Source organism: Calidris pugnax, unplaced genomic scaffold, assembly GCF_001431845.1.
Source record: "Calidris pugnax isolate Ruff unplaced genomic scaffold, ASM143184v1 scaffold107, whole genome shotgun sequence".
Classification (NCBI taxonomy): domain Eukaryota; kingdom Metazoa; phylum Chordata; class Aves; order Charadriiformes; family Scolopacidae; genus Calidris; species Calidris pugnax.
In genome coordinates this window covers 1,776,494-1,788,542 of record NW_015090901.1, presented here as the reverse complement: position 1 = coordinate 1,788,542, position 12,049 = coordinate 1,776,494, and the positions used below count along the sequence as shown (strand labels likewise).

Here is a 12,049-nt window from a genome sequence, read left to right as displayed (position 1 = left end):
GGTGACCACAGGTGCTCACTGCCCCTGTGCCACGTGTAACCGTCACCAAGGTTTGGCTCCTTACCTGACAGGATGATCAGGGCTGTGCTGGATCAACCAGTGTTGCCACCATGACAGTGTCCAGGAAGCTGTGATGTGGCCTGGATAGTTTATCTACCGTAAAAGGTGACAGATGTAATCACTTGTAAGATGAGTTTTCCAATTGCTCCGGAAATGTTCGCTCCGTCTAACTTTGCATATTTAATTCTGGGGCTTTTAGTTTACCCCTCTGTCCTCACTGCCTCTCAGGAGCTTTGAATCCTATATTACAGGTTCTGCTGAGTAATTAGAAAGTCTAAATAATTAATTCGGGCTCCTCCCTTAAGTACCTGAATTTAAAAGGTGTAAATGCTTCTTTTGTAGGCCAGATAAGGGTGGAAGTTCTCTGGAACAGACTGCTGAAGGGCATCTCCTAAATGCCTGTTGCAGATTGCTGTCCTTCCCTTAGGGGAGTCAGGCATAGAATGAATCACAGAATCATAGGGTAATTTGGGTTGGAAGGGACCTTAAAGCTCATCCACCCTGTGCTGGAGGGGTTCATCCCATCCCATCCCAGGGGTCTGGGACAAGTTAGAAAGCCTGAACTGGTTGGGGGATTCAAGCTGGACTTCAAGAAAAAGTCTAACTAATGAGCTGCTGGGTGATTTTCAAAGTGATGAATGAAGCCCTGGTATTTTTATTGTTTGACTTAGAAATAACTGGTAAAAGCAGTAAGTAGGTGTTTGGTTAAAAACAGCCTTGTATTGGCAACCCGGGATCGATCAGATGCTTAAAAGGACCTCTGGTTTTGGAGATGCTGCAGGAGAAGAGAAGGAGCTGAGGGAAACAGAGTGCACTTGTTTGTAAAGAGATAATGGCAGCGTTTTAGAGTGCACCTTGCAACTGGAAAAATGGAAGCAGATGGCATGTATTTTACAGAGTGGAATTATTCCACCCTGAAGGATGTTCAAAGTCATACAAAGGGAGTTCTGCTGGCCAATCCCATTATTGATTAATGGTTTCTAACGAGATTGGTGTTGCTTGCTCTGACTGTGCTCACACACATATACGTGCGCCGCTTTGAAAATGCCTTTCGTAGGTTCAGCTCCTTTTATAAATGCCAAAATAATTTTGTATTTTCTGGTATTTATCTTTTTTTTTCTCTGAACTTTGTAAAGGACTTGGTACCTTCTCCCCTCAGTTATTTTCTTTGGAATGCTTAAATGAAAAGGGCTTCTTTCCCCCAGCGTTATTAAATTTGTTACTGGAAATGGAAAAGGTATTTTCAATTACAGCTGGCGTTTCTGAGCCTTCCACCAGGGTGGCAGGCATCCTCGGGGGGAAAAATCAAGCAAATAATTGATCAGTCTGGCTGTATATTGAGAGGATGGATGAGATACGTGGTGTATGAGAGTCCTGTGGTACCCATATATTAATGTGTAATCTCAGCCCTGCGTTCATTCTTATTGCAGGAGTAAGGAGGGGGGCTGTTCATAAACTAGTCCAGATTGGCGGCTGTTGCTGCTATTATTACCGTATTTATATTCCTTTATTGCCTTCATATCGAGTAAAACCTCACTGTGTTGGATGTTCTGCACAAATTAGGAGCAGACAGATTGCTTTTCCCCAAATTGCTTACAATTTAAGTAGCGGTGTCCATTTATTCTTACCCAGAGAAGTCTCCGCGTTAGTTGTTATGGTTTTGATTCTACTCCTTCCTCCCTAGCGAACCAGTTCACGTTAAAACACAGCTGCATCAGTTCTGCTCTGATCTACAGGGTCATTTGTGCAAAAACAGAGGCCTGAGCTCTGTGTGTAAGAAATGTGGGATGTGAAAAGTCACCGGAGAGTGATAATGTAATGTAAACATCGTGGAGGTAGCACAGAATTAGCCTGGTTTAATTGAAGTTTCAAACACTCAAGAATATTTTCAGTGTTACTAAGTGGGTGGTGGAGCAGCGTGTGTATATGGGTTATTTAGAACAACAGATGCAATTATGAGATGAGCTGTACCCCTGAGATGAAGAGCCCTTCTGATCCAAATATTGGCTACTGGAGCTGGGGGACCTGACCTAGAGCTGATAACAGTAGAGTCATAGAATCATAGAAAGATTTGGGATGGAAGGGACCTTAAAGATCATCTAGTCCCACCCCCTGCCCTGGGCAGGGACACCTCCCACCAGCCCAGGTTGCTCAAAGCCCCATCCAACCTGGCCTTGAACCCCTCCAGGGATGGGGCAGCCACAGCTTCTCTGGGCAACCTTGGGCTGGTGTTTCATCACTCTCACAGGAAAGACTTTCTCTGTGAGATCTCATCTCCATCTTCCCTCTTTTGATGTAAAACCCTTCCCCCTCCTCCTATGGTTCCCCTCCCTGACCAAGAGTCCCTCCCCAGCTTTCCTGGAGCCCCTTGAGGGACTGGAAGAGGCTGGAAGGTCTCCCCGGAGCCTTCTCTTCTCCAGGATGAACCCCACAACTCTCTTAGCCCCCCCTCCCAGCATCTCCGTGGCCTCCTCTGGCCCTGCTCCAACAGCTCCATGTCCTTCTGCTGTTGGTGGCCCCAGAGCTGGAGGCAGCACTGGGGGGGGTCTCCCCAGAGCAGAGCAGAGGGGCAGAATCCCCCCCTTGCCCTGCTGCCCACGCTGCTGGGGATGAGCCCAGGATGCGGGGGGCTTTCTGGGATACGAGCACACGTTGCCAGCTCACACCTACGTAGCAGAAATAGGTCCCTTATATTCAGTCTGACCCTATTTCCCACAGTGTCACAGGGAAGCAGCATGTCCTAGCATGACCCCGTTTTGGGTGAGAATCAGTTCTGATAACCAAGGCCAAGCGATTCCAGTTCCTTCCACCCGCTGTGACCTGCCAGCCTTGCTGAGCCCAGGGACGGAGTTTGCCTCTGCAGGGGAGGGGGGTTTATCAGTGCCACCCCCAGGAAGCCACAGAGTGTGCTTTTGCCGTTCAAGACAACAAATCAGCCTTAACTATGATGGATTTTTTTCCTTGTTTGCACAGACCCTTCATGCTTCTGCCACCACTGATGGAGTGGATGCGAGTGGCCATCACCTACGCTGAGCACCGGCGCAGTTTGACTGTGGACAGTGATGATATCAGGCAAACAGCCAGACTCCTCTTACCCGGACTGGACTGCGAGCCCCGGCAGCTAAAGTACGTGGCATGAGCTTTTTATAAGCAGCTAAAATAATCCTAACTTCTTACTATATTTCACAAAAGCCAGATCTCAAGATACTTTACAAATTGACACGTGTGTAACCTTGAGGTATTCCAGGAGATAAAGAAGTGTTTGGCCAAACACTGCAGCTGGGGTAGAAAAATCTTCCTCTTGCCAAAAGTTCTGTAGGAGGAACGAGACAGAGAAGGATTGAAATACTAGTATTTGGAGGTTTTTATGCCTCTGCCTTAATTACAAGATTATTCTTTGTATTTTGAGATACCTTGATGAAAAGTACCGGTACCTTTTAAAGTCTTCCCCTCACATATATATTGAACGGGGATTTATAATTAGCCTGGTTCATTAGCACATCATAGGGATTTTTATTCAGGTTTGTAGTCCTTTAAGTTGCTGTCATTAGCACTGGGTTTGATATCGGGGTTACACCTTGAACTTTAGTACAAGGTAAATTCTTGTTTCTTGAGTGAATTTTGTTCCCCATCTACCTTTGGGTTAAATGAGTGGGCAGCACACATTAATAACAATAAATAATACTTTTATCATGCTCTGAAGTGATGAAATGATCACCTGATAAGATAAAAATATACCTTTACTCTTAGAATCATTTTTGATAAACAAGAAAAGCAACAAAAGGCTTTTAATCAGGAGTTTTGCATCTGGTTTTGTTGCTTTTTACCTTTTCCTTCTGGCAGCCAAAAAGGCTCTTGCTTTTTTGCAGACACTTCTCTGTCTCCCCGTTTGTGAATTGAAGGGTAGTGTTCATTACCCACAAAACTTAACGCAGAGCTTAATTAGTTGGTGAGTACAGTGCTGCAATTAGATGAGTGAATGTTTTGCCAGCTGCAGCTGGATCCTGGGCTCAGCTCTCGGTTCCGGGAGCTGGGTACTGGGTCTTTGCAAAGTGGGGTTAACCAGGTGATGCTCAGCAGGTATTTAAACTCCTTGGCTTCAGACTAGGAGGGAGCAGCTGGGCTTGGACTTGGCGGCCACAAAGCAGGAGTTGGACATTTATTCCTGGAAGGCTTTTCTTCTCCCTTTTCTTTGCCAGATCATGTGTGCTCTGGGTCAGTTCCAGCAGGAGCTACTCTGGCTTACGTGTGGATGGGAGGTGCTAGAGTAGGCAACTTAATACAAGCTAAATTAGTTTTACCTATGTGCCTAATGCTTGCAAAAACCTGACATTCTTTGCTGAACAGTACTGCAGAAAGCTAACCTAATCACAGCTACTTCCAGTCAGCTTCATGGCTTTTCTTTCACTCTCTCCTTTAGAAAGACTTTTGATTTCAAAACTGAATCCAAATCTTCTACTTCAAAGGCATCCCACTCCATCTTCCCACTGATTTTTTTTATGCACATTAACATACAAAGCACAGGTCATCCCTTACTTTATAGATCGTATACCTTGAGAAATTAACCAAAAAGAGGGCAGGGATTTGGGTGTTTGATTTTGCTGCTGCTGGGAGCGAAGAGGAAATCCTTAGAGACAGCCTTGGTGAAAATGGGGTTCATCTCAGTAATTTCAGTCTGAAGCAGTGATGACACAGCTGTGAAGTGAAGGTCAGGAAAACCCAGGAAACCCAAAATAATGTAGGCAATAAATAAATATGTGAAGTGGGTATAAAGGGCCTGAGCCACACTATGTGGGATACTCAGGCATAAGATAATTCACCTGCTGGGTTGTTAAGGGTTAGCAGGACTGGCCAAAGGAAGGAGTGTCTTCAAGGTTTCTATCCAGTTTGTTGCTATTACATAAAAAATGGCAATTCCGTAAGAAAACTGAGATCCTTTCACACCTTTTACCTCGCAGACTGTTCCTCCATAGGGCTGTATGCAGCGTGCATTCCCTGCAGGTGAATCAGCCTCTGCTTTAAAGTAAGGCACGTCATCTTTGTAGTAGAGGGCAAAAATCAAAGTTAAGCTTGCTCAGGTCTCTGTTCTGAACTGTCTGTTTTACTTTCAGAGATCTAAGGACGCTCTGTGATGTGTGGTGTCATAAAGAGCATTTGTTGTCTTTTTGCTGCATGAAAGATATAAACTAACAGAAAAAATACACGAGGAGAGAGGAATGCCTTGTTTTCAGTGCCCATTATATCATCCTTTAAAGCTGTCGTTTGTATCTGGCCATTACAGTCTGTTTAGAGGAAAAGGAGATCTTGGAACTGAAGCTGAATTCCCCCCTGGCTGTCTCTGTGACTGTAGGCAAATTGCAACTGGCTGTTCTTTAGGATGCACAGGCTAAAAGTCACATAATCATAGCTCCTTGCAGCAGTGATGCATCAGGTTGGGTATGTTGAAATCCCTGAAAGAGAAGTTGTGCAGAAGAAGAACATATAATTAGTACAACCTGAAATTCAGACCTCTAATATCTTTTCTAGGCCATTGACTGCTTGGGCAGTCCAGTCTTCCACAACAGCTGTGTGTGTCTTAGTGGATGAAGCCTTTCTAACAGGATGCTCACAGTTCATATTTGCCAGACAATTTATAAGCATCTTCAGTACTCACCTGTTACTGGTTAAGTGGGAATATAAGTGGGGAAATGCTGGATTGCAGAATCATAGAACATTGACTGGTTTGGATTGGAAGGGACTTTTAAGATCATCTTATCCCACCCCCTGCCCTGGGCAGGGACACCTCCCACCAGACCAGGTTGCTCCAAGCCCCCTCCAACCTGGCCTTGAACCCCTCCAGGGATGGGGCAGCCACAGCTTCTCTGGGCAACCTGGGCCAGGCTCTCGCCATCTTGACAGCAAAGAAGTTCTTCCCCAGATCTCAGCTCCATCTCCCCTCTTTTGATGTAAAACCCTTCCCCCTCCTCCTATATCTCCCCTCCCTGATCCAAAGTCCCTCCCCAGCTTTCCTGGAGCCCCTTGAGGGACTGGAAGGGGCTCTAAGGTCTCCCTGGAGCCTTCTCTTCTCCAGGCTGAACACCCCCAACTCTCTCAGCCTGTCCTCCCAGCAGAGGGGCTCCAGCCCTCCCAGCATCTCTGTGGCCCTGTTGGACAGCATCATGATACTGTACTCCAGCCCTCCCAGCATCTCCGGGGCCCTGTTGGACAGCATCATTATACTGTATTAATTACCACAATAGAAGAAGATTATTAATTGGCTAGCCTAGCTCTAGGATTCATGTCTATGTGTAGCATTAAGCCTGTTACCTCACATCCTCTCCGTGCCGTGGGTGTTCTCCTCTAGTATCAGGGTGCTTCAGAGATCTTGTCTTCTGATCAAATATTTGTACCCGGCTGCCTGGGAGACACATGTCATTTGCAGATGTGTCTCCAAAGAGCTCAGGACTCCAAGACCATCAGTTTGCTTCCCTGCTGACTTCCCCAGTCACAGTTCCTTTCTGAAAGCAGCTGTGGTGAGATGCTGGTTTCCTCAGTACAATGTGACTGGTCACCAGGCCCAGGGGGACAATCTTTGTTAACTCAACACGTTGGTCATAGCATCTGCTCACCATTAGTCACCCACCATCGATGCAAGTTCAGGGGCATTAAAAAATGACCAGCTGAATTAAAACGTGAATAAGGTTCATCTGGAATCTTCTGTGTGAAGTGATGAGTGGGACACGGATCCAACAGTTTCCAGAAGGGGTTAAGCTTGTTGAAATAATCTCCTTTTTCAAAGGAACTTGGCAGGCTGGTATCTTGCTCACTGAGGGTTTGCACAAGAGCCTGTGCTGGAAACCAGACGAGCAGCAGAGGAGGAGTTCACCCCAAAATAACATCAAAGGGCTGACCGTATCGGGGCCCGGCTCTGATAGGAAACTCCTCCAGTTTGGCAGTGTTTCTTCAGTGAAGGAGATACACTTTCAGGTCTGGAATTCAGAAGTCTCAGAGCAGATAACCAGAGGATTTTCAGTAATCCCTGGGCTCCTTCCAGATGAGATAAAGGTCGTTTGATAGTCATCTACAGGATAAGGATTTCCCAGAGCCTCACAGATACGTTAAGACACTTACTTTTATTGAGGCGTTGGAAAAGAGTTGAGAATGTTGCACTACCTAAATTTGATTTTGATGTCATATTATTTATTACTTCTTATTTATTTTTTTTTTTAGAAAAGAATAAGGATCATTATCTTCTTTCAGAAATGCCTTTTATTTCAAAATAATAGCTATTCTGGTAGACAGACAGCATTATTATTTCAACCTAGAACTACACTGGTATTTTATTAGATATATTTTCCACCTCTTTCTCCTCCGTGCAATATGCTTTTCTGTATGTTTGATGGACTACCCCAGAACAAGCAGGAAAATATAAATATGATACCCAAAATACATACAGCTCATTATTTAAAGTAACTGGCTTTTGGTGGGGTTTTTTGTGCGAGGAGACCTGGTGGCTGCAGGTTTGCAGCCTGTGACCCCCATCCCACCACAATAACCTCGGTGGTGCAGTGATCCCAGTTATCCCAGCATCCCTTCCCTTTTGGTGGGTAAGATGTAGCAGGAGTGGTCCCTGGTCCAGGGCTACTCAGGGAATAAGGCGCCAGGTGGAAACTACCACTCCTGAGCAGCAATAAGGATTTCTTCCTGCCTTTCCCTCGGAGAAGGGCACTGATGAGGTTTATTTACTTGGAAACCTTTTTTTACAATTTTTTTTGCAGTATTTCCATGAACTTACTGTCTTTCTCTAAGAACTAAAACTTCTATCTCTAGTACACGTGAGGTTGGCCAAATTTTTCAGACGTGATTGAGCAGTGGGGAAGGTATACGATAGGTAAAATCATGAAAATTAATGAGCCTGATGTCCTAGGAGATAGGCCTAAAGAAAAAACAACAGAAAAATACCCGGATTATTTTATCCAGAAATTATTTTCTTCTTTGCAGACCTGAATGCTGCTTCAGTTCCTTCCGGAGACTGGATGCTAAGGCTGCTACTGAAAAATTCCAGCAGGATCTGGGTTTCCGAATGCTCAACTGTGGAAGGACAGATCTGATCAACCAAGCGATCGATGCACTGGGCCCTGAGGGGGTTAACACCATGGACGATCAGGTAACGCTGGGACCACACACACAAAATCTCTTTGCATGAACAAATTGCACCTTCCTTTCCTTTCCTCTCCTATGAGGACAGGCTGAGGAAGCTGGGATTGTTCAGCCTGGAGAAGAGAAGGCTCCGGGGAGACCTTATAGTGGCCTTTCAATACCTGAAGGGTGCCTATAGAAGAGCTGGAGAAGGAATCTTTGACAGGAAGTGTAGTGATAGGACAAGGGGAAACGGTTTTAAATTGGAAGAAAAAAGATTCAGATTAGGTATCAGGAAGAAATTTTTTATTATGACGGTGGTGAGACACTGGAACAGGTTGCCCAGGGAAGTTGTGGATGTCCCATCCCTGGAGGGGTTCAAGGCCAGGCTGGATGTGGCCTTGAGCAACCTGCTCTAGTGGGAGGTGTCCCTGCCCAGGGCCAGGGGGTTGGAACTCGATGATCTTTGAGGTCCCTTCCAACCCTAACCATTCTGTGATTCTATGTGGCAAATCAATAGACGAGGTTGTTAAGTGTTACTTGCCTCTCCAAGGCTTTTCTAATTCTAGCTTGTGTTTTAGTCTGAAAATGTATCCCTTAAAAAAACCAAAAAAATACACCTCTAAGTCAAAGCCTGGAGTGAATTGTTTCTTTATCAGCTGGAATGTAGGTCTGTTCCTTGGATGGCCGCTCTCAAGCACTGATGGAAGAGAGGTTAATCCAGGGAAAGCCCCATGTTGGCTTAATGCTAAGACAATGTCAAAACAAGGTGGGTTTTTGCCAGCGACACTCTCTTCTGGTTCAACAGCCCAAATGCAGCCTGGGTCAGTGAGGAGTGACCAAAAGGTGTTACTGTCTGGTGGCTTCCAGGCGTGAAGTGAGTTACATCTTCTCAGCACAGTCTGGCGTGTAAGAAACAGCCCCGAGAGCCCCAGTGGCATCAAAATCTGTCGGTATTAGCATTGTTGAAAGTCCATCACGCTCTGTATTTTTTCATTTTTACCTGTTCCCTGCTCAGCTACGCTGAGCCGTAGGGATTCGTTAGTCTGGGCAGTCTTCAGCTGCTTCTGCTTGTGCTGTCAGTCCCATCAAGTAACAGCACTCTCTTCTCTGGGGCATCATTCAATGCGCTGAATTAGCTTTTAATTAAAAAAAAAAAACCAACACCAACAAAACTCCTCCAAATAAACACTCATTATAGCTGTCACAGCAATAAGAGTGAGCTGTGGTGTCTGGGAAACAATAGGATATTTATCAGGAGGAAGGATTCACGTTCCAGTAGGGAGGTTTTCTCGTAGGTACCATTTCAAACCAGAGCCTGAAACGTGGTACTTTCCACCATCCCATGATTTTAAAGGATATGTGAGTGTGTACCTACATAGTGAGCAGAAACTGCTCCTGCACAAACTTATATCTAGGTATGTGGCTGCCTTATTTACATACCCAATAAAGGAGCTTTGTGGTTGCAGAGGTGGGGTGTCACATCACAGGTCCCCTTGATATTGACTTTATTCAAGTGACAAAGGTGGCAGATTTATATAGCCAAGGTCTGCCGCTTACTTCCTGTATTTATTTTATTTTTATATAAGTTTTTTGCAGGTCTTGGTTATGTAGCCCTGAGGCTTTTTGTTCTCTCAAAGCAGATTATTTTGCATCCTGAACTTTACTGTCCTAACACCAAAGAGGCTGGTGCCAAGACTGTCATCACTTGTCACTATGGGATGGTTTTTAGCTCTCTCCAGCCAGCCAGTAAACTGGGAGCTGCTTGGCTTTTTTTTTACCTTGTGTTCTGTAGGCGACTTGTTGGAAAGTTTGAGGAGTTTCTGCTGTCACTTATTGATGGTCTCATTGTCATCCTGTCGATGTCACCCTCCAGCCAGTCCTGCTGTGAACAGGGGGAGCACGGCGTGCTGGCAGGTCTGTTGTCTTTGCAGAAAGCTGCTCCCACATCTCCCAGTGGTGTTTTGGCAGAGGAGGGTGAGATGGGCTCCCTCTGGAGCCGTTGCTGCTCTGGATTTCTCCACTTTAGGGGTTCTGGAGCAACTCGTCTCTGCAGCTGAGCGAGTGTCCTCTGCCACGCTCCCCACGTCACAGCCAAAGTTACACCCAGACTCCAGCAGTGACTCTGCCAGAGCTGGAATATACACACTGATGAGTAAGCAGGGAATGCCAAACTGGCATTAAAAAACAAAATAAATTAAAGAAAAAAATAAAGGAGGGTAATGCTGTACAAACCTGGTAGTTTTAGAACCCTGACTGTAGCAGTAAATACAGGCTTGAGCCTGCAGACCCCAGTTTTGAGTTCTCAGTTATTTGTCTTTAATTAGTTGATCCTCCCAAGCTCCCTAAAAGCCAAACCCACCCAGTTCCCCCCCCCCTTCCCCGGCCCCTGAAACCTCGTTGCGAATGTCACCGCCTCAAAGGCAGGAAGATTGGAATTGTGGCTGTTTGGAAAAGATGCCTTTGCAGATTGGAGGGCAGCACTCCTCGGTGAGAGACGCAATTCTGGTTTATGACACAAATCCATCTCTGAAGCTGGAGCCGTGTTATCGCCCGGTGAGCAGCAGAGGTGCTGCCAGGGAAAATTCAAACACTCACAATAATTAGAGGGGGGAGCAGTAGGATGTGAGCAGGGATGGATTTTACTAGGACATTTCCTTTCTGTCCTTGGCTACGTCTGGAATGAGCTCCGTTTAAGTGAGGCTCATTTCTCTCATAATTCATCTCTGAGCCGTCACGGTTTGCTGGTTAAGTAGAGAGGGAGAGATTGATGGGATTGAAACGCTGAAATATTGTGGCAAATAGGATTTTAGCGATGGGGGTAAGTTGCCAAATAAATTCATCTTGTGTATTTTTGTGTGTTGTTTTCCACTTTCGGTTCATCTGGCTACAAATGATCCAAGAAATGGTATTTCTTTTTTGGCAGCCTTGAGAAAGCTCAAGAATTGTGGACAATACGCAGCTGGGGTTTCAGTGATCCCTTCTGTGCTCTTCCAGTTTTGTCCCCTGATGGTTTGTCTGTGTCACTTTTCTGATACTGGTGCATTGTGTCCCCTCTGCAGAGAAACCAAATGTTTTGAATATATATGTATATGCTGTCCCTGCACACCTGCACATTACTGGTGCATTGTGTCCCCTCTGCAGAGAAACCAAATGTTTTGAATATATATGTATGTGCTGTCCCTGCACACGCACACACATACTCTTCTCTACCTTAAGATTCCAACTCACCATGTCCCTGACGCTATTTCACTGTTGACAGGTATAAAAAGATAACTTTATTTTTATTTTTTTCCCCTTTTTCCTGCAGGGTATGACCCCACTAATGTACGCCTGCGCTGCTGGAGATGAAGCCATGGTCCAAATGCTTATAGATGCTGGAGCAAATTTAGATATACCAGTGAGTAACAGAGCTCCCTCTCCCTGTAATTATTCATCTGTAAACTAACAAGAGCAGTCATGAAATCTCTCCGAGCAACTGAAGGCTTCATTTCTGGAAGCTTCTGAGCAAGGCACTTCTTTCAGAAATCATTGCTTCAGGGATTTGGGAGGGGGAAGAAAACCTTCAAAACCTCTTGGAGCACTCAGTGGCTCCAATTATGATTGGCATTGGCAAGTCTAATTGGCACGGTGGGGGTAAGGGGGCCTCCATCCTGAAGGAGCTGCCACTTGGAGAAACCAATAAGCCCATTAAAAAGGCCCAGGGGACTGGACAGAGTGACTGGAGCTGGCGGCGCTCTCTAAATGGCCTCAGTTCCTGTTCCCTGGGGTTGTCACTTCCAAAGAAAAAAGCCCGTTCTGTACAAGATGCCTGAAGATGATGGCAGAGGGACACGGCAGTGGTGGGTTAATGACTACCTGGTTCCTTTCC

General features: G+C 45.6%; 2 protein-coding genes across 2 annotated transcripts in view; one reads left to right on the top strand and one right to left on the bottom strand.

Annotated features, from left to right (window-relative positions):
- The window catches only part of ABTB2 (ankyrin repeat and BTB (POZ) domain containing 2), a 143,241-nt gene that overhangs the window by 113,319 nt on the left and 17,873 nt on the right, over positions 1–12,049 (top strand). Inside the window, exons 4-6 of the mRNA XM_014948849.1 lie at positions 3,034–3,186; positions 8,041–8,206; positions 11,489–11,578. Of these exons, the coding sequence (XP_014804335.1) occupies positions 3,034–3,186; positions 8,041–8,206; positions 11,489–11,578 (409 nt within the window). The remainder of the gene's footprint in view (positions 1–3,033; positions 3,187–8,040; positions 8,207–11,488; positions 11,579–12,049) is intronic.
- The window catches only part of NAT10 (N-acetyltransferase 10 (GCN5-related)), a 50,714-nt gene continuing 49,258 nt past the window's right edge, over positions 10,594–12,049 (bottom strand). The window contains exon 29 of the mRNA XM_014948846.1: positions 10,594–11,234. The gene's annotated coding sequence lies outside the window, so the exon portion shown is untranslated. The remainder of the gene's footprint in view (positions 11,235–12,049) is intronic.